The following is a 21,664-nucleotide window of genomic DNA, read 5'->3' as shown; positions in this document are numbered from 1 at the left end:
GGGGGGAGAGGGAGAGGAAGAGAGAGAGAGAGTGTTAGTTCTTGACCAAGCAGAGCACAGAGAATCACAGGAGTTAGAACGGACAATTTTCACTACATAAAATTGACAGGCTTTTTCACAAACAAAATCAAGGCAGCTAAAATGAGAAGGGAAACAGGAAAACTAGAAAAGAAAAAACAGCCCTTTGCAGCAAGCGGGTTTCTCTGCTAGCAGCCAAATATTCGGGATATATAGGGGACGCGTTTAAGTAAGTAATGAGTCATTCCCCAAGCAATAAAAGGTCAAAAGAAACAAACAAGCAGTTTTCAGATGAGAAAAACAAGGCATCAACAACCATATAAAAATGCTTCAGATCATTACTAAGAGAACTGCAAATTCAAGCCAGCCTGAAGTCCCACCACCCACCCATCAGATCGCAAAGCTCTCCCAAACAGGGAAATGCAGGTCGGCAGAGGAGCCGTGAGGAAACAGGCACATGACGCCTCAGTTGGACAGCGGGGTGCCGTCCCAGCCATCGGGAAGGCAGTGTGGACCGACGGCCCGAGGCACCGAATTACGCAGTGTCCAGCACCGAGGCGCCTCTGTTGAGACCTACTCTCCAAGAAGACGCGAGGAAGAGGGCCGTGTTGTACCTGTGTGTACAAAAAACACCGGCAGCATCTTTTTGTCATAACAAAGAACTGGAAAAGAGGGTGCCCCATCACTGGGGGGCCTGCTGGACAGATGATGGCACATGCATAATGGAAGACCAGTGTGGTCTAAAAATTGACGGAGGAGTTTCTTAGAAACCTGGGACATCTTGTCTGAACCGATGCTGAGGGAGGAGGCAAGAACCAGAGACCAAGTCAGACAAGAGCTCCGTGCATGAAAATGGCACTGCTCGAGCTCTGAGCCACAGGTGCCCAGCGAGGCCTCCCAAGGCCCCGACCTCCTGACCGAGAGGGGAGGGCCCTGAGGTGCAGGGGGAGACACAGCGATGCCGAGAGATCCCTTACTGCGATGAGGAAGGACTTGGAAACATTTGGGAGGTGGGAAGAATGTGAGGGGAGAAGGGAAAAGAGAGGTGTGCCAATGAAACTTTACAAAAGAAAAGCCCAGAAGAGAAGAGAAGGGTGGCCAGAGGGCTCTGAAGCCACTGTACCGAACTACCTCCACCCTTTTCAAGAAGGAAATGAGCCGAATTCAGTTTTATGTGACACTATTTCTGTTCTCTATTTGTGGAAATGTCTCGTGTCTGCTGGCGTCTGTCAGGACCAGACAACAAACACAACCCAAATTTAATTTACAAACACCACCAGCAGCAGGTTTCCTGGGTAACAAGGAGGAAGGGGAAGAAGGGGGCTGACAGAATCACTGGGATGAGGGGCCGCTAGAGGCGGCCAGGGTCCGCTGGTCACAGGAAGGGGTTTTTCAGAGAGGGGACGGAAGCCTCGGATGGCTATTCCCCCACGGCAGGGCGAGAGGGGAGAGAAGAGGCGCTTTGGCGGTCAGAGCTGGCGCTCCCCTCCCACGCCCCCGCAGAAGGGGCAGGGCAGCCTTCCACAACCTGCAGTTCAAAGCGTCAGTGACATTTTGAAAAGCACACATCCGATGGGGCCAAGAGCACAACTAATCCCCCTGCGGCTGAGCCTGGGCTTCGGGGCAGGCCTATCCAAACACAGGGTGACAGGAAGCTGGCAGCTCCACCAGGATGCCGGAAGGCTCACTCCCAGGGCCAGGTGCCAGGTGCCAGGGACATCATGGGCAGTGGCTCCACAGATCAGCCTGAGGCCTGTCTTTCCAGAAGGCCCCGCTGGCCCCCCGATGCCGACTCCCCGCCGTGGGCACCTTGCCTGCACAGTGACCTGCCTCCCCCGTGCCCTATATGAGATCGTGGGCCATGGAAGGCTCAAAGGCTTCAGCTACGGGCCTGGTGACGGGCAGTGTCAAAGGCTGAGGCCCAGAGGAGCCGGCCTGGGAGCCACCAGGCAGCTCTCCAGGGCCACCTGCTGGGCAAACTCTGTCTTCCCTGCAGACACAGCTCCAGCTCCCTTCTTCGCTGGGCCGTCCTCGGGGCCGTCTCTTCTTTTATCTCTGTGAGCTCCCAACAGCTCCTCAAAGGCCCGGACTCTCACTCTTCGCATCTGTACCTCCAGAGCCCAGCACATGGTAGGTACTTAATGAATGCCTGTGGTTGTACCACGGAGACCCAAAACACGGTCCCAGGAAGCCTTGGAGGAGAGGGTGCTCGCCATCCCTACTGCACGGCACCGTCCCCCGCTGCCCGAGACGCTCAATGCCACCTCCCTGCCCCCTGCACCTCCCACTCATCTCATCCTGGAAGACTTACGACAACTGTCCGAAGAAGAAAGGGGCTGCAAGGATTCTTCTCTCCATTTTACAGATGAGGAAACTGAGGCTCAGAGTGGTGAAGGGTCTCCAGACTCAAACACAAACCTTCCAACTCTCAGACTGGTGGCCTCCAATATGACTTCTGACTCAAGGTCACTTAAAGACCGCTGGGGGCGCCATGGTACACAGAGCGCTAGGCCTGGAGTCAAGAAGATTCGTCTTCCTGAGTTCAAATCCGGCCTCAGACACTTACTAGCTGGGTGACCCTGGGCAAGTCACTTCACCCTGTTTGCCTCAGTCTCCTCATCTGTCAGATGAGCTGGAGAAGGAAATGGCAAACCACTCCAGTATCTCTGCCAAGAAAACCCCAAATGGGGTCACAGAGTCGGGCACGACGGAAACGAGTGAACGACAACAGACACTTACTGCCCACCTTCTTCCACACCCCGCTGCCCCTTCTGCTCCAAGACCCGTCTTGTGCTGCTCACGCTCTCGCTCCTACATGCCAAGGCCTGGGCTGTCCTCGGCCCACTGACCTTCAGTCCCCAGCCAAAGCACCGTGAGCACATCCCTGGCCATCACAAACTGCACGAGCGCCTGTGGAAGATACTGAGTCCCTCTGCCTGCAGCCCAGGGCCCTGGGCATCTCGAGGGCTTGGGGCAGGGCTCCTGACACAGCCAGATCTAGGCTTCCAACCACAGTGTGTGCGTGTGTGCGTGAGTGCGTGCGTGCGCCACGTGTGAGGGCTGCACATGCCCAGTCTGCAGATCTCAGGCCATGCCGGCCTCTCCCTCCAGCCCAGGAGCAGAGGGTTACTGGGTCCTCAGCACAGCCAGAGATGAGTAAGGGCGTGCTCAGAGGTCTGTCTCATCCTGCCTTCTTTTACAGAGGCGCCATCGTGCCGCTCACCTCTGAATCTGCAGAGTCAAGAAGGAACCACCAAGGGAAGCCGCTCCCGCGGGTAGACCAGCACGGCCTACGATGGTCGCTCCAGAGGACTGGGGAGGACACACAGGTCCTCCCTCGAGTGAGGAGGGGGCGGCCCCCCCGGGTGGCGGACACGGCCATAGGTCTGTCTCGGTAACGAGGGCGGGTTCTCGGGAGTTACTGGGGAGGCGCCATGTGCTGAAAACGGGGACCAACAAGGCACGGAAGAGAAGCCAGAGAGGGTGGGCAGACTTCCAGCTGCTCAGTGATGCCTCAACAGGAAGGCCTAATTACCTGGGTTCCCTGGAACGACAGCTTTGGCCCAAAAGGCCCACGGAAGAGCCCGGCGTCCACGTCCCCTCCCTGCCACTTTCTCCTTCCCCACTCTGTGGGTCTGACGTCACCCCAGCAGAGGACAAGAGACTCAGGACCCAAAAGGTCCCTGGCAGGCCGCATCCACGAGGGACAGAGCCTCCCACCCCACGTCCCAAGGACGAGACGCAGGAGAACTCTTGGAGATTGAGGGATTTCAACAGACCACACCCAGGCCTGTGTGAGTCAGTCACAGAAAGGGCCAGGGTCCCCAGAACAGGGACGTGGGAGTTGCACTGGCCTCTGCCCCCGGCCCAGGCACCAAGGCTTGAGAAGGATGATGACAAGCTGGACACAGGCCGAAGGAAGGCAAGCAGGAGGGTGGTGAAGGGCCTTGGGTCCCTGTCACAGAGGACATCCTGAGACTCAAAGGGAGCCCGACAGCTGTCTTCAGGTTCTGAAGTCACGAGGAGGAGGAAGGATCAGCCTCCTTCGGTTCGGCCCCAGAGTCTGACCCTGCTGCCGTCGTGAGCTCACCCCCGGTGAGAGGGGCTGGCAGGGGTCCCCTCGGCCAAGGTCTGCGGGTAGCGGCTGGATCACTGCTTGGCCCGGCTGCACTGGAAGCCACCGGGGCCCTTCGCCGTTCCGTTGAGTCTGTAAAGTGGCTTCTCAGGTCGCTCCTGGGGCGTTTTCTCCTCTGCTCTGACCCCAGGCAGACCACCGGCCCCAGCAGCAACGTCTTTCTTCATACGATGATGGCTCCACTGCCCAACAGCCAGTCCCTGCCAGAACCAGAGACACCCACAAGAGCCAAGAAACTGTGTGGCCCGACTGAGGAAGAGAGCTGCAGCATACTTCTGTCATTCTGCTGGGAAGTCCTCACTGCCCACTGGGAGGATAAGGCCAGGAAGCCACAGTTCAAAATGTCCCAAGAGGCTCCAGACTGATCTAGATTTAGATAAGGGACCGGCATGCAAACTTCTGTAGAAATGATAGCCAGTCACAGGCACTAGGGCAAAAATGCACGTGCACTCCCGTGCCCAGTGGTCCACATGAACACCTCGGCATGCCCCCCAAAGGGGCACTCCATTCCTTGTCCAGCTTGCCTGAGGCCTGGATCCGAGGGGAAGGCTGCCCATCTTCCCCGAAAGATGCTCCTGCTTGCAGAAGAGGCCCACCAGAGGGGTGTGGGTACACACGGGACAGGGGTGTGAGTGTGGCTACCCACAGACCTCACTGAGCGACTCAAGTCTTAACCCCAGGGAAAAGCCAGAAACTAGAGCAGGTAACCAGTCTGCAAAGGGAGAACGGCAAATGTTAGCGGCAACAGGAAAGACTGTCACTAATCCCGAGAAAGAAGGAAATCCAGATGTCAGGCTTCACAAATCTCAGGCCCCAGCAAACTGGAGATGATGGCAAGCCAGGAAGTCATCCTGGAGGGCTCACCGGAAGAGGCACGCTCCAGTCCTAGCCCCAACATTGTGGAAAGTCACCTGAAATGATGCTAACAGGGATCCTGCCGCCGGAGGGCAAAGCCCCAGGACAGAGCAACATATCCGTAGCATCACTCCGGGGGGCCCGCTAAATGGCGGAACAAGCTACGTTCCCAGATGAAATGGAACACTGCCGCATCGCAAGAAATAGCAAACGTGATGGAGGCAAGGAGGAGACATGAACTGACAGCCACCAGGGGTGCCAGGCCTGGAGTCAGGAAGATCCAGGTTCAAATGGGGCCTCGAACTGTTCTAGCTGGGTGACCCTGGGTAAGCCACTTTGCTGTTTCTTCACCTGTAACAGCTCCTCCCTCCCAGGGTTGTGGTGAGGCTCAAATGAGACAGTATTTGTACAGCGCTCAGAACGGGGCCCGGCACACAGTAGGCACTTACTGTAGCTGTGATGATGTGAAAGAATCCACAAGATAAAGAAGAAAACAACAGAGCCTCAAAACGAATCGCTGCCGCGGTCAGGACCAAGCTGGGCCCCCAAGAAGAGGGAGGGGAGACCTGCCCCACCCTGCCTGAGGATGGACAGGGGAGGGAAAGCTGACCGTCGACCTCTCCCCAGTTCTCCTTCTTTGGACTCGGCCGGCTCTCTGGGCACAGGCCACGCAGAAACAGGAGGTGTGACCGAAGGGTCGTTGTCTGAGAAGACGCGGGCAAAGGCCTGGGCCCGTCCTGAAAGGCCGGCGAGGCGAAGCAAAGCGGGCAGGCCCGGGGGACACTGACAACGTCCAGGGGGGGGGAGGAAGGCCAAGATGAACTCTGGCCATGATGCAGCCCCTGGCCCCTACGTGAGGAAGCGCAACCTTTGGGCCGGAGCAGAGAGAACAAGAATGGCCAACACAGAGGCCAAGGACATGATGGCAGCAGTGCCCCCTCCCTGCCCCGGCCCCACATTCGGTGGCCTTCAAAGAACTGAGAGCTGTGCCTGCTAAGCTGCTATCAGCAGCCCGTGAACAGCCATGGGGAGCGGGGAAGGACTGCCGGAAGGGACTGTAGGACCCAACAAGGTTGAGAAGACGACAACGGAGTTTGTTTCTGCAGAAGTTACAGAGCATGGAATTCGAGGGACAGTACGTGCACATCCTAAGAGTGGGCACGGCTTCAGCAAGGACAGGCCGTACCCCGGACTTCAGAAAAACCTGGGAAGACTCGTATGGACCGATGCTGAGTGAAGTGAGCAGACCCAGGACAACGCTGTACACAACGACCACTATTGAGAGACTTAACCCTTCTCAGCAGTACGAGGATCTAAGACGAGATCTCCAAAGGCCTCGTGAAGGAAAACGCCATCCACATCCAGAGAAAGAACCATGGAGTCTGATTGCAGATATTTTCTCTGTTTTTTCCTTTCTTGCAGTTTTCCCCTTTCGTTCTGAATCTTCTTTCACAACATGACTGATGTGGAGATATGTTTAATATGATCACGTACATAATCCCCTGTATCAGACTGCACACTGTCTTGGGGAAGGGGGGAAATTTAGAGCTCAAAATCTTATAAAAGTAGAAGTTGAAAACTAAAAACAAATACATTTATTTAAAAAAACAAAAATGGGCCAGGCTAGGCCAACATTGCTGGTGGCCACAGTCTAGCTGGCTTTGAGAAAACAGTTTGCTATCCTCTCTTGCTATCCCCATGGCAAAGATGGAGAGACCCATGTTGGATGACCTAACTATCATAATGTCCTGGTCCTGTCCAATGGTTCAACACGAGAAATGGATGTGAGTCATCAGTGAAGAAGACGGTAAGGATGCGGCAGCGCGGATGGGCCCTGCGAGCCCGGGGCCTCTCCCGGGCAGCCCGGCCCGGAGCACAGTGCTCTTTGAGATGAAGAGGGAGGGGCTCCTACCTGCCTGACGGCCTGCTGCAGCTTTTCCAGGCTGAGCTCCTTGGCCTCCTTCAGCAGCGTCTTCTCATCCATCTTCAACATGGAAACCCTGTACTGGCAAAGCTCCACCACGACCACGTCTGGCTGCACCTCCTGGATGGTCTGTCAAGAGAGGAGCAAAGAGCAATGACTCGAGGGGCCCTCTGCCCAAAGACCTTTCTGAGACCCTGCTCAGCAGCATTGCCAAGGAAAAGCTTCTCCTGCCCTTTGAGGTCAGGCTCCTGGCACCCACTCCACGACAGGTGCCCGAGGCAGGCCCCAGCAAGTCTGGAACAGGCTAAGACCCTGGTCAGAAGCAGAAGAGGCCACTCGGTGGCCAAGGTCCCAACACGCTTGGCTCTTCTGACTTTGCTACCTGTTAACTCATGGAACAGCTGGCTCTATCTGATGCATTCTAACATCGAGGGAACATGTTTCTTGGGGAAGGTTTTGTACCTCACGCGCCATGTTGTTAACTCCCTTTTCAATTATTTCTTTCATATCTTTCTCTTCATTCCTTTTCCAACTTTTTCCTCTAGTACTCATCATTTATTTATAAAAACATTTTTAACTCAAATAACTTTTTCTGGTGGGATTATTTTTTTTTCACTCTTCCAGCCTACTTGCTGACTTAGGAATTTACGGTGGGGCTGGCCTCTGCCCACTTGTGGAGGGAAGGTCTGGGCTGACCCTGTCGCTACTTTTGGGAGGCATTGAAGGCCGTGTTACTCCAGGCTCCGAGGGTCAGCACAGGCTGGGGACCGACAAGCTCGCAGTGCTCCCAGCGGGGGGGATTCAGGGCAAAGACTGACTGCTGCTCCCCTGGAGATCCTGACCCGGCTCTGGGTCTGAGCACTAGCAGATGTGCAGGCCCACTCAGACACTGAAACCCCCAGTCAGGTCTTCATGACCCCCTTGTGATCTGCCCCAGAGCACAGGGATGGCCTTCTCCCCTGCCCACGGCCACCCTCCTTTCCTTAAAGGCTAACCTTAACCCTGCTCCACTCTCATCTTTTGTTTGACCTCACTGTCATCTCCAAAGAGAGGCAAGCCACCCCTCTGCGGGAGCTTTGAAGTGGGAGCATTTGAGAGGTGACCACCCTCCCACCTCACTGGAGAGCCTGGCTGGAGCCTTCCCAGAACCACGCCGCCTGCACTGATGTTTTCAGACCAACAGAGGGCACCAACATCAGGGCACTTGCCTGCTTGGATGAACCGTGAGCTCAAGGGAACTTTAGGACACATCGAGGCCAAGAGGGAGATCCCTGCTACATCCCAGGTAGCAGACACATGCCAGCCATGACTGCCATTTGGAGCAGGAATGGGGACAGGCATTTATTAAGCGCCAGGCACTGTGCTAAGTACTCACAAGTGTGATCTTTGATAACAAAGTAGAACAGGATTCCTACCCCAAAGGAGGCCTCCATTTCCCCAGGACTGGGAGGGCAGAGAGCACATGAGACCCAGGGCTGGGCACGGGCAGGATAGCCAACCTCTGACAGCTGTGACCTGAAGGCGTTTCACTAGGGGAAGGACGGCAAGGCTTCTGTTGGCCGAGGGTGTCCAGCATGCCTCCCTCCAGCCCTGTCCCTGCTCCGGAGCTAAGGGAGAAGCAGGTGACGGGGCCTCCCAAGAGAACTGGAGAAGGGAAGGCCGGCTTTGTGAGGACGAAACACTGGAAGCTCTCCCCATGGGACCAGGACTAAAGCTAGCTGCCCGCTCCCTCTACTTTTATTTGACAGGGCTGGAATTACCAGCAGTAGCGTAAGATCAAAACTGGACAGCATGAGCACTAAAGGGAGGTTTGAGGTATCTCCCACCCTGCCCCACTCTCATCTTTTGTCTCTCCCCAAGAAAGCTGCCTGCTCAGAATGCTCTTACTACCCTCTGCCTCACCCCGGCCAGTCTTCTCCAACATTCTAGCGTTTCCCCCAGTTAGACAAATGAAGGTTCTCTCAAATGGGACTCTTAAGCGGCCTGCAGTGGGGTGGGGGCACAGGGAAGGGGAGGGGGGATGAAGCTTCTGATAGAGAAAAAGGGTAAGCGAATTTCTTCCTTTTCTTTTTCCCTTCTCCTCCTTGGCAGGAAGCCAAAGGAAGGACCAAGCCACGGGGAGCCTTGCGTCCTTCCTTCCTTTCCAAGCCCCCAGAAGAGCTCTCATTAATTAACAGAGGACCACAGCCGCTCCAGCTGAAAGGATTCCCAGAGACATGAAGCCTCAGCTCTGGAAAGGGCCCAAAGCTGCTGCCTGATGTGCGAATCAGTCCTACAAGTGGGTGGACAGAAGGCAGGGGGAAGAGATGCCTCCACGCCTCAGCACCGTGCTGTGGACAAACACGGGACACGTGTCAGTCGGAAGCCCTGCGTCCCGCACTTCCTAGCCACCAGGCCCGGCTCTGTGTCTTCAAGTGCAGTCCAGACCACCTTCAGGACCCCTTCTGGCTTGTCTGGTCAGTCCCCGCGGCCCCGGATGACCCGACCGAAGAGGCGGCGGCGGCACCCAGAGCACAAGGGCCCTCTTGGGCAGGAGGTCTCGAGGCCCGTCAAAGCTTGGGTTTCTCCACGGCCCAGACCTCCCTCACGCGGCTCCCCCACCTACGATCCCCGCAACATACCTTCACTACATCTCGCTTACTGTCATCGCTGAAGTGGGCTGTGCCGACCACGTACACCTTACTCCCTTCTTCCGTGACCAGCTCTGTGACGGTGCCGGGCAGACTGGGCTGCTTTTGTCTCTTCTTCATTTTCATCTCCAAAAGGATCTTAAGAGCGTCCACGTCAGCTGCGAACGAGGGAAAAGGAGCCCCTATGCAGCGCCTCCACAGATACCCACACACACATGCACCAGCATGGCTATCAACGTGCCTCAAGGGACCCTGTGTGAGTCACTGCAAGGCTAGAGACCCCCTTCCCTGCCCCAGGCCCAACGAGGGAGCAGTCGGCAAAACCCCCCGCTGGGCTCCTCTAGAGACAAGGGTAGGTTTCTGCACGGCGGTAGAGCATGGCTCCCCAGCTTAAAATCTTCCAAATCCATGAAGACAAATGCCCTCTCGTGACCACAGGACGCAATCAAGAAGCCATCAGGCCTACGCCTCTGCTTAAACGTTAGCCTTGGTAGTAAAAGAGTCAGTAGCATCCTGACTCATGCATTCATAAGCTCCAACACCAGCCAGGCTGATACCCTGCAGCCGCGGGCACCACCCACGCATCTCCAACGCAACACGACCAATCAGAGCCAAGCAAGGCAAGGTCAAAACCCCATCCCGCCAGCTGCTCCAGGCGAGCCCCGGGCAGGAAACCTCACGGGCTTTCCCTGGTTCTGACTCGGGGATTCCTTATCAGCGAGTAAGCACACAGTGAGAGGGGCAGGCCCAGGCGGGTGTGAGCCTCTGTAGCGTCTGAGCCACTAACTGCTTCCCTGCAGGGAGCCTCGGGACTAGGGGCAGGACGCCGCACACCCACCGAGACGGTGAGGCCCTCCCAGTCCCTCCCCGGGCTTCCGCCTCAATTCAAAGTTGATGCCGGGTTTGCAGCCTGAGCTCCCTCCGAAGGCAGGGCCTGGAGGAGCCGATGGAGGTAAGTGCGTGAGCACAGCCCCGGGATGGCGAGTCAGGGGGTCTCCGCAAAGGCCGGACGATGAATACGGCCCCAGGTCCTCCAGGATCCTGGCCGGAGGGGCCGCCCCAGCATTCACCGCTGCCAGGGGCATGAGTTGTTTTGTACATGATAAAGTGCAGGTGAAGCGGTGAGTGACCTGCCCAAGGTCACGTGGGAAAGAAGTGACAGGGTCCGAATCTGAACCCAAGGCTCGTTCCACAAGATCAGCAGCTTTCAAGGGAAGCCGTCCAAGGACTCTCGAGACCCTTTCAAGGGGTCCATAAAGTCAAACCCCTTTTCATAATAATACTACGAGGTTTTAACTTCTGACATGATAAACAGGAACAGATGTAACCCACATCGACCACAGCTCTTTAGGAGGGACAGTGGGAAGGGTCCTGAGACCAAAGATTTGAGAACCACTGTACTAGACCTCCAGGGTCCTCGACTTCCAGTGTACTAGACCTCCAGGGTCCTAGACCTCCAGGGTCCTCAACCTTCAGTGTATTCGACCTCCAGGGTCCTCGACCTCCAGTGTCCTCGACCTCCAGTGTACTACACCTCTAAGGTCCTAGACCTCCAGTGTACTCAACCTCCAGTGTACTAGACCTCCAGTGTCCTAGAACCCCAGGGTCCTAGATCCCCAGTGTCCCAGATCTCCAGTGTCCCAGACCTCCGGTGTACTAGATCTCCGGTGTCCCAGACCTCCAGTGTCCTAGATCTCTAGGGTCCTAGACCTCCAGTGTACTACACCTCTAGGGTCCTAGACCTCCAGTGTACCAGACCTTTGGTGTACTAGATCTGCAGTGTCCTAGACCCCCAGGGTCCTAGATCTCCAGGGTCCCAGACCTCCAAGTATCCTAGACCTCCAATGTACTCGACCCCCAGGGTCCCAGACCTCCAGTGTCCTAGACCTCCAGGGTCCTCGGCCTTCAGTGTACTTGACCTCCAGTGTACTCGACCTCCAGGGTCCTAGACCTCCAGTGTACTCGACCTCCAGGGTCCCAGACCTTCAGTGTACTACACCTCCAGTGTCCTAGACCCCCGGTGTCCCAGACCTCCAGTGTCCCAGACCTCCAGTGTCCTCGACCTCCAGTGTACTACACCTCTAGGGTCCTAGACCTCCAGGGTCCCAGACCTTCAGTGTACTAGATCTCCAGGGTCCTAGACCCCCAATGTCCTAGATCTCCAGGGTCCCAGACCTCCAGTGCCTTAGATCTCTAGGGTCCTAGACCCCCAGGGTCCTAGATCTCCAGGGTCCCAGACCTCTAGGGTCCTAGACCTCCAGTGTACTAGACCTCCAGGGTCCTCGACCTTCAGTGTACTTGACCTCCAGGGTCCTAGACCTCCAGTGTACTAGACCTCCAGGGTCCTCGGCCTCCAGTGTACTCGACCTCCAGGGTCCTAGACCTCCAGTGTACTTGACCTCCAGGGTCCCAGACCTTCAGTGTACTAGACCTCCAGTGTCCTAGACCCCCGGTGTCCCAGACCTCCAGTGTCCTCGACCTCCAGTGTACTACACCTCTAGGGTCCTAGACCTCCAGGGTCCCAGACCTCCAGTGTCTTAGATCTCTAGGGTCCTAGACCTCCAGGGTCCTCGACCTCCAGTGTACTTGATCTCCAGGGTCCTAGATCTCCAGGGTCCTCGACCTCCAGTGTACTAGATCTCCAGTGTACTAGACCTCCAGGGTCCTAGATCTCCAGGGTCCTAGACCTCCAGCATCCTAGATCTCCAGGGTTCTCGACCTCCAGTGTACTACACCTCTAGGGTCCTCGACCTCCAGTGTTCTAGCCCTCCAGTGGGTCATCCCTGCCACACTGGAAGTCCCAGGCCTTTGGCTGCATGAACAAAGACTTGAGGTCTAATTCAGATTCCCCTGAAGCCTTCTCCCCAGGGCTTATTTGGAGCGTGACGGCCAGCGGGCAGCCCGCGCCCAAGACTCCTTGGCTGGACAAAGTCAGACAGGAGAAGGCTGGTCCTCTACAACCGTTTTTCTCCTGTGCCTACAGCATCATCAATATTGGCCTCCTACCAGTAAGAAAAGTCAATTAAGGTTGTAAAGGACAAACATACAGAGATTCTGGGAGTCTCCAGGGACCACTCCGGGGTCACATTCCGACGCCTCGGTCGAAGGGGCTGGCTCCTCCGCAGCCTGCAAAACAAAACAACAACAGCGCGTTTCAGGACAAGCTGCAGAGATCGGGCCGAGCCCGGGGAGACGTGAGCTCTTGTCCTGTCTGGTCTGCAAAGGCGACACAGTTTTGTGCCTGCCTGAGATGAGGCATCACTAAGTCAGGCTGGGTGACGTGATCGCTTTACACATAACACTCGTACAGAGCGCCCTGGCCTCTCTGGAGGACCCTCACAGGCACATGGAAGCAGGTGATGGAAGGCGGCCCTCAGCCCAAAGCAGGGGCAGGAAGAACCCTCGATGCTTGGAGGATGGACAGACAGCACGCCAGGGCATCATCCAGAGGGGCAGAGGGCAGGCACGCTCCCCTCACTGCCAGCGTTCACTGGTAGGCTCTCATGGGGTTGGCTCTGCTGAGCACAGAGCGTGCAGGAGGGGCACGGCTGGACCTCCACCACTATCTCTGGAGATCTCCCCTCCCTCTTCAGCTGCGTCTGCGTCGGGGGTCAGGAGACCCTCGTTCTCAAAGACCGAAACACCTCGGCCAGAAATGAAAAAGACGTTTGGGTTTTTGAGCAGGAGGATCCCGACCCTGACCACCTCAACAAGGCCCCATGTCCCTCCGTGGAGACGAGACAATATGTAGTTGAGGGAAGAGGCACCAGCCGGCCAGAGCACCTCCCCCGCCCAAGCCAGTCACTCCTTCAAACCCATTTTCCTGTTACTCGGAACTGGGACCTCAGTTTTCCTTGTCCTCCCCTTTCTTTACTCCTACCATCACCACCTAGCGCAGGCCTTCACCGCCTCCGCTGGACTCTTGCGGTCGCCTGAGCGGCCTCCCCACAGCGCCACGACAATGACCTTCCCGAGGCCGGGATCCAGGCGTGTCACTGCTGCAATGCCTTCACTGGGCCCCTGGCTCAGTATCTGAAACCCACCCCACAACCTACTTCTAGCACGTTTCCCCTGACTGCGTCCCCTCACTGCCCCCTTCCAGCACAGCAGCGGGGCTAAGAGTGGGCCTCGAGGCTCCTAAGGGGAGGACACTGCACTGGGCGAGCACCCGTGAGGTCTGCCTCAGGACAGAGAGAGGTCCTCGACCCTGGACACAAACTTACCTCCTGGGGCTGTTCCTCCTGCATCCCGAGGGAGCTGGCCGGGGTCTCCGATGGAGGCTGGCCTGTGAGAAGACACATAAAGAGAGATGCCAAGGTCTGAGGCAAGCCGCTCTACCCAGGGAATCCCCCCCAAAGAACCCTGAGCAAGGTTCTGACTGCAGCCAGATTTGCAATCGCTGGTGACGATGTCTACAGAGCCCAAAGGACAGTGGGAGGCACAAGCCGCGGTCTGAGCATCCTGGAAGTATGAGACGCTCACTGCCTGTGCAGCAGGAGACGCTGAATGAAACAAACTGGCCCAACTGTTCCAAAGCAGCACGCCATAATTGCTGATGCCCTTTTCTCTTCCTTCTTTGTGTCTGCGCCACTGCTAATGCTTCATGCCACTCTCATTCTTTTTAATGTTCGCCCTGCCAGATGCCAACTGAACCCAGTCAATTATAGGACTCCAAAAAGTGCTGGTCAGAGGAAGGCCACGAAGTAGGAATCTTCTCCAAGACCCCAGAGCCGAGGGTCAAGACCGAACTGGGCTGCAGGGCCACGGGGCACACACCCGCAGGGCCCCTACCACAACTCCTGGATGACGAGTCACAAACGCACCAGGAGGTGAAAGAGTTGGAAGGAAATGGGGCAGCTGGGCCATGGAGAGCTTTGCAGCGTCATCTTACCGCTCCCCATTCCCTCAGGCCCTGGGTTAGGAATGTTACCCATGAGACATTTGTGGAGGCAGGTTTGGCCCCGCTTATTCCTCTGACCCGAAGCCTTGTGATGGAGTTTCCACTCCATTCTCCTCCTGGGCAGAAGGCCTCCCTTCAGTCCTGAATCCAGCCCAGAGGCCCGGGGCTGCCCGCCTGCCAGCCTCCTTCTCTCTCCCAAGAGCTCTAACAAAACAGCTCGTGTGGACACGGAGCCCTACAGTTTGCAGAGGCACTGTGTCACCTCTGACCCCCAGAACAAGCCTGGGAGGCACAGATGAAGAAAGCCAGCAGCCAGAGCTCACCACGTGGTCACAGGCTTTTGGAACCGGGGCGGGGGAACCAGAGAACCTCAAGTCCTTGGCACAGGACAAAGCCAACCAGACACCAACAGCAGTAAGCACACCAGGAAAGCAAGGCTGGTGTGAGCCACATGGCGTCCTGCAGAGGTGCAAGGAAAGGCTGGCGGCCACATGCTGTTTCTCTCACACAAACACACACACACACACACACACACACACACACCCGCCCCTAAAGGAATGGAAAACTCCAAGCCAGGCACGTCCCCATCATAACTCAAACAGATTTCAGAAAAGCCTTCATTTTGTCTAATTACTCGTTACATTCAAGTTTCTATGAAAATAATCTCCTGTTGCACCAGTCAGTCCCTCCGCATCACTGCTGTTCTGGCACTAAATGTTGTCATTTGGGAGCTTTTGTTTCCTCACCAAAGACACTTCTCTTCCACAGTCAAGAGCAACAAAGTATTTTTATTTCTTATCAGGATAAGGCATGTTTCTATAAAACCAATCTTCCTGATGTTGACATCTGGAAGAATCCTGATTAAAACATTAAAAAATTCCATAATACGATCAATACTCCCGTGGATCTGGATCCACTGGACCTCCTCCAATTTGGATGCTCCGTTCAACAACGCAGACAGATCTAGGTACGTGCTGCCTCGCCGGCCTGTGTCCTCCTTGACAGAGCCCACCTACCGTGCTGGAGGACGCTGAGCTGCCTACCTGTCACCCTGTGACCAGCCCAGCCTTTCTGCCTGGCACAGTTCCTTGGTGACACCTCGTATTTCTGTTCTCCCCTGAAGCACCACTTTGATTCTAGGCAAAGTCTCCTCACACCCACGCTGAGCCGCGTCGCACTACTGCTGTCTACGGGATGGTCATTTGGGATGCCTCAGGGTCCAGCATCCACACAAGAGGAAGAACAAAATGTTGGCATTAAAAACATGGCCCACTGAGGGGCTTTGCAGTTTCCGGAAAGCAATTCAGCTGATTCTCCTCATCCTTTGGGATTCTGGGCTCAGTTTGCGGCCCATTCAACTGAAAGTCATGATCTGGACAAGAGGTAGTTTTGTATGGCTAGCTGAGGAGAGAGGGAGGCAAAGAGAAATTCAGAGAGAGAAGGAGAGAGACAGAGAGAAGGGCAGAGAGAGGGAGAAGAAAGATAAAGAAAAGGGCAGAGAAAGAGAGAGAGGAGGAAACGGAGAGGGAGAGAAAGAGAAGATGAAGGTTATGTGTCCATCAAGGATCCTAGCAGGAAAAATCAAGAAGCAAATCTAATCTTCAAAGGACCTCAGCGGCCATCTGGTCTCACTCGTTCCATTTACAAATTGAGAAACCCGAGGCCAAAAGAAGGCCATCCCCCGCTCACGGTGACTCAGTGAGCGAGATTTTTAAAGGTCCTGTTTAGAATGTCTCATTAGCCCCAGCTCTCTTTACTTCAAGATCTTCTGCCCTCCTTAGCCCTGTGGGTCAATAGCAGCCCAGCTAACTCATAGCCTCCTGCATTTCACAAAGACGACCAGGCTAAGCCAACTGTTTAACAGAGAGAGGTGCTTGCAGCCAACCATGACTACTGTGGTCCACACATGACACATTGTGTCCTCCAGCCTCCAGGCCTTTGTTCAGCACCATTCCCTCCGCCTGGAATGCCCTCGCTTCCTGTTACTGACGAATTTGTACCCATCTTTTAAGGACTGACTCCACAGCCACTTTCTCCAGGAGGCCTCCCAGGCCCTCCAGATACTTCCGTACTCTTCTACTTTTCTACTCTGCTACACCAAGTTATCTATACTGGGATCTTCTGCTGGAGCCCCAAAGGCACCAGCTTTGTTTTACCTACACTCGGTAAGAAGGGCTCTATAGACAGTAGGTGCTTAATGAAGCTCACAGTGCAGCTGGGGAAGATGAATTCCAGCCTGGGTGAGCAGTATGCTGAGAAGACAGAATACAGACCAGCAGCCACAGGTCAGGGGTTCTGATCCCAACTCCTCCACTATCTGCATGCTGGGTGACCCAGGGGGAGTGGTATCTTCTTCCTACCCTATTCTCCTCCCCTGATCTGTGCGATGAGGAGGATCCCAAAGTCAATGAAACTCAAACGTGGCCCCCTCCCCTCCCCGCCTGGCACTCACAGCAACCAGAAAGGATTGCCAGGGCCCGCCTGGCAGACAATCAGCCTGAAACCGTGTTTTCAGTCCCTGTTTTTTGACAGAAAGTAACCAACAGCTGCTGCCTCCAAGCAGAGATTGAAGAAGGTTTGCTGCCAACACACCCAAACAGATTAAAATCTTTAACAAGGGGGGGCGGGACCCATCGGACTCCCTGCAGCCTGGCTGGCATCCCACAAATGAGACACACGTACGTGTCCCAAAGTTCCCTTTGCTCCCGGTCCCCTCCCACCCCTCCCAGGACCCAGGTGTTCCACCTTCCCAGTTACTCATGGCAAGCCCCAGGCCAGCGGCCCCAAGGGGCCTGAAATGATGCAGGGGCTCCCTCCTGTCATCCTCCAGGCCCCCCAGGACAAGTTCTCCCAGGAGCTCAGGCCACCATTAGGATTCTTTACTCCCAGAAGACCTGGACTGAGCCCACACTACCTTCAGACAGACGCTGCACCTCACCAAGCCCCGTCCCCAGAGGTTATTAGGACCCTTTATGGCAAAATGAGCATCACACACTCGACCAGCCTGAGCTACTGCCTCACTGCACCCAGACCCCCACACACCCTTCCGGGGCACAAGGAGGATGACTGCCACAGGCAAAGGCTTCCGGAGAACATCTGCATCTTTAGGAAGACCCTCCTGAGGCCAGCCCCTCCCAGCCTGGGCCGAAAGCTTGGCCTGGGAAAGGGGCAAGACCACCTGATTCAAACGGCAGATAGGAATCGCCCGAGCGGCCCACCCCACTGCTGAGGCCATGGAAAGAGGGCTGGGCCTGCCCCCTTCTCCAACACTCCCACACAAGCTGCCTGGGCCTGGGCAAGGCTCACGGTCCTGGGGGGCACGCGGGGACGGTCCCCTCTACAGTGCCTGCCTCCAGGGGCTGCTGTGGTTAGAACCCCAGCACCCCAGCTGCTTCATCGGACATGGCCTGGCCAGCAGGGCCTGCCAAGAGCCTCTCCTCTCCCTCCTTTCTTGCTGATTCTTCTAGTGACAATTCTCTAATATGCCCCTTGGATATCTCTCATGCAGACGGGCAGTGGGACAGAGGGGAAGACATTCTGGGCGTGCCTTCCTGACATTTATCAGCTGTCACACCGGGGGAGATAAAAGCTGCCTGCCTGGGCCTCGATCCCTTCATCTGTAAAATGGGGCTAAGAGTACCCATGGTACTTAGTGACTTCAGAGAGGTGCAGCGAGGCTCAAATGGGATGGGTGTCAAATGCTATACAAACCTTGGTTTCATTTTCTCCCCAATCCCATCTCCTCTCTGCTCTGCCTTGGGTCACTCACAGCATTTCAGGGCGGTCCCTTTGGGGGCCTGCGATCCCTCCTCTCCCTGACAAAGCTCTTCTCAGCTACCCACTCTCCCCTATGTACGGCCCCAGGCAGAAAGCAGCAGGGCCCAGGGCCGTCCTGGACTGGGCCGGGGGCACCCAAGCCTTTACAAGAAAGCCAAAGAGCCAGTACTCAGGAAACATGCCAAAAAGGCCCGAGTCTGGGTGCTGAGTTCAAGTCTCTGCCCCTCCTGGGCCTCAGTTCCCTCCTGCCAAGTGAGGAGGGCTGGACTTGATGACCCCTCCTCTGAAACACCTTATATTCCATTTCCAAAAAAGAAAACTGAGCCTACGATGGCTCCACTGTTCTCCTGATCCTGCCAGCCCCTGGCGAGACACCACGGCCCAGGGCGCAGGCGGGCTTTCATGGGGTAAGGTCCTCTTACGAGGGGATTCCTCCTAGTGCTTTCCACTCCAAACCAAGGAGATTCCCCTCAAGAGCCCGGTCACAAAGAGCTATCAGTGGGGGCACAGAAGGACACCGCCATAAAGGTCAAGTTCCATTTCACAGAGAAAGACATTGAGGCCCAGCGAGGTCACCCCAGCAACCCCTCACAGACCCAAATCTGAACCCAGGTCCTCTGCTCCTGCGCCACATCCCTGTCCAGGCTGCACATCTACAGGCTGCCCTACCCTGCCTGCAGCTGAGAAGGGTCCACTCAGCCGGCCAGAGAAGCTCCCCCAGGCAGTAAGGGCCCGCGAGCTCCAAGACTCCGTCCAGCTGAGCGTCCGGAGCCATGGAGCACTTCTGGCTCCTTCTCTGAGCGCCGTGCTGGCCTGGGGCAACAACCCCCGGATAAAGTGACCATTGAAGAATGCTGACCGCGACCCCGAAGAACTTCACCACGGGAATGGGAGAGAGAAAGGAGCCTGCCTTCCTTTCACTTCCATCGACCGTCTTTGACCAGCTCCCCTAGTCCCCAGCTGCCGAGTAACCAAGGGCCTTGCGCCTCTGAGGGGACACCCGCCAGGCACCTGGGGCGGCCCCCCCAGCCCAGAGGGGGCCACAGGCCTTGGGACACACTGGGCCAGGCAGGGGAATGGAAAAGCCTCGGGTGTTCAAGTCCTTCACTCGGGGCCGGGAGCAGCTGACCGCGGAGGCAGCGCCCATGTCCTCTGCCACTCATTTGTGGAAACGTCCACGTCCCAACTCTAATGACCCAAACAACACAAAGAAGAACGGTGATGACAGCCACGGATGGATGCTTCCATCCGTTCTCTCCTCTGGACCTCATGGCCACCCTGTGCACACATGATTGCCCTGCTTTAGAAGTGAGGAAACTGAGGCCCAGAGAGGTGCAGTTGCTTGCCCATGTCACGCAGCGAGGACAAGTCTGAGGTGGCATCAGAACCCAGGCCTTCCTGAATCTCTCCTCAGCACCTGGGTGCCCCTGGCACTGAGGATGCCGAATAAACACTTTATTTTCTGGAACGGAAAGGCCCGGGGAGGGAGAAATGCCTGCCAGCCTCCCCATCAGCAGGCACCAAATAGCTCGCAGGTAAGGAAATGGAGGCTCCATCCTCCTGAGAGCTGGCAGCAAAGACAGAGGCCTGGTGGGGGCAGAGAAGGGAGAAGGCAGGAAGCTGGCCCAGGAGAACAGGGGCAGTAGTCAGTGCCTACTGTGTGCCCGGTCTGTGCATGCAAAGCAAGGCAGAAGAGGAAAAGGGCTTTCCTCCATAGAAACCTGGGCACCCTCCGGCCTTGTGCGTGGGAGGGCTCTGGAGGGGCTGGCAGCCTGTCCAAGAAGCACCTACTATGTGCTGGGTTCAGTGGAGGGGACACAGAGAAAGGCTGCCCTGGAGGAGCTCCCGGGCAGACCCCTATGGACAAACAAGCTCAAAGCAGGAGAAATGGGGAATGACCACCAGAGAGAAGGCACTAAGGTTAAGAGGGCTACGGAAGAGGCTCAGTTTCCTCATCTGTAAAGAGAGATAACAGGGGGCAGCCTCAGGTCCAGGGAGGAAGGCCAAGAGAAAGCCACGAGCATTTACTGAGAGCCTACTGTATGCCAGCCCCTGCCCCGTAGGCACAGCCAGGACCCCGTGTTTACGGCTGACATGCCCAGGGTCCCCAGCTGGCCAGTGTCCCAAGTCCTTCGGACCTCAGGCCCAGCCCCGGGCACCCTGCTCAAGCTCCCCGCAAACCCCGGGGAGGCGGGACCCTCGGAGGGGAACGTGGGGCTTCTCCCTCTCCTGGACCGACCCCCCCCAGGCTCCTACCTGGGCCTGGGGCTTCTCTCTTCTGCAGGATCACTCAACCGCGAGCTGGGATCCGGGGTGCGTGCGGCATGGGGGGGCTGACCTGCGGGGTGGGGGAGGGGCAGGGAGGGAGAGAGGGGAAAGGGGGAAGGGACGGGAAAGGGGGAAGGGACGGGCAAGGGGGGAGGGGAGAAGGAAGCCATGGGGAGAGAAAGGGGAGGGGGAGGGGTAAGGGAAGGGAGGGGATGGGGAGAGGGGGGAGGGAGGGGAGGAGTAAGGGAAGGGAGGGGATGGGGAGAGGGCAAGGGAGGGGACGGGGCAAGGGGGAGGGCAGAGCGGGAAGGAAGTAATGGGGAGAGAAGGGGGAAGGGAAAGGAGGAAGTGAGTGGGAGGGGAGGCCCAGGGAGCAAGCCGGCCTCGGCCCGGCCCGGCCCGGGGTCTCCACGGGGCCCCCCCCCCCCCGGCCGGACCGGACCCATGGCCCTGCGCGGTGTGGGGCGGGGGGCATGGAGGAGGGGCCGCCCCAACCCTCCCCTCCCCCCACCTCCCCCCGCGACGCTCCAGGGAGTCCCCCCCCCAGCCCTACGAGAGGCCGCAGGGGAGGGGGTCCGGCCCGCCCCAAGAGCCTTCAGCAGACAGCGCCCCCCCCGCGCTCCCTGGACGGCACCTGCGCCGCCGCCTCCCCCGGGATTCGGACCCAGCCCAGGCTCCGCCACCCCGCTGCTCCCTCACCTCCGTCGCTCGCTAGCTTGTTCGCTCCTGTCCGTCGCACGGGAGGGAGGGGGTACTGGGGGACCGCAGGGCACGCTGGGAAGGGGAGTCCCGGCCTCCCGGTCTTCCCCAGGCGGCCGCTCCGGACCTCGGGGAGGGGACTACAACTCCCAGGGGGTAGCGCGCCGCCCGGTACCTGGGCGCGTGCGCGCCCCCGCCGTCCGGCCTCGCGAATGGGCGGGGCTCGGTAGAAGAGGGAAGAGGAAGGGGGAGGGAAAGGAAGAGGGAGGGGGAGGGGGAGGGGAAAAAGGGAGGTGAGGTGGGGAAGGGAGAGGAGGGAAACGGGAAAAGTAGGACAAGGAAAGAAGGGAGTTTGGAGGGGGGGAGCTCCTGGAAATAGAGTCTGGAGAAGAAAGCGAATAAGCACGTATGAAGCACCAGGCACTGTGCTAAGTGCCATATGTGATCCTTCTTTTACA

At 57.1% G+C, this 21,664-nt stretch overlaps 1 protein-coding gene across 2 annotated transcripts in view; it reads right to left on the bottom strand.

Moving 5' to 3' along the window:
- Window positions 1–21,248, bottom strand: part of TRABD (TraB domain containing) — a 34,167-nt gene extending 12,919 nt beyond the window's left edge. For both annotated transcript variants that reach the window (XR_003568436.1, XM_027854213.1), the window contains exons 1-6: window positions 21,207–21,248; window positions 20,496–20,577; window positions 13,786–13,847; window positions 12,610–12,688; window positions 9,554–9,720; window positions 6,921–7,061 (exon numbers count right to left, since the gene is read on the bottom strand). Coding sequence is in view for 1 of the 2 variants with exons in the window: in XM_027854213.1 (XP_027710014.1) it covers window positions 6,921–7,061; window positions 9,554–9,720; window positions 12,610–12,688; window positions 13,786–13,809 (411 nt within the window). In the remaining variant the exon portion in view is untranslated. The remainder of the gene's footprint in view (window positions 1–6,920; window positions 7,062–9,553; window positions 9,721–12,609; window positions 12,689–13,785; window positions 13,848–20,495; window positions 20,578–21,206) is intronic.
- Window positions 21,249–21,664: the final 416 nt, after the last annotated feature.

The sequence above is a fragment of the Vombatus ursinus genome, unplaced genomic scaffold (assembly GCF_900497805.2).
Source record: "Vombatus ursinus unplaced genomic scaffold, bare-nosed wombat genome assembly UNPS02010394.1, whole genome shotgun sequence".
Taxonomy (NCBI): Eukaryota; Metazoa; Chordata; class Mammalia; order Diprotodontia; family Vombatidae; genus Vombatus; species Vombatus ursinus.
This window is presented reverse-complemented; position numbering and strand designations above follow the sequence as displayed.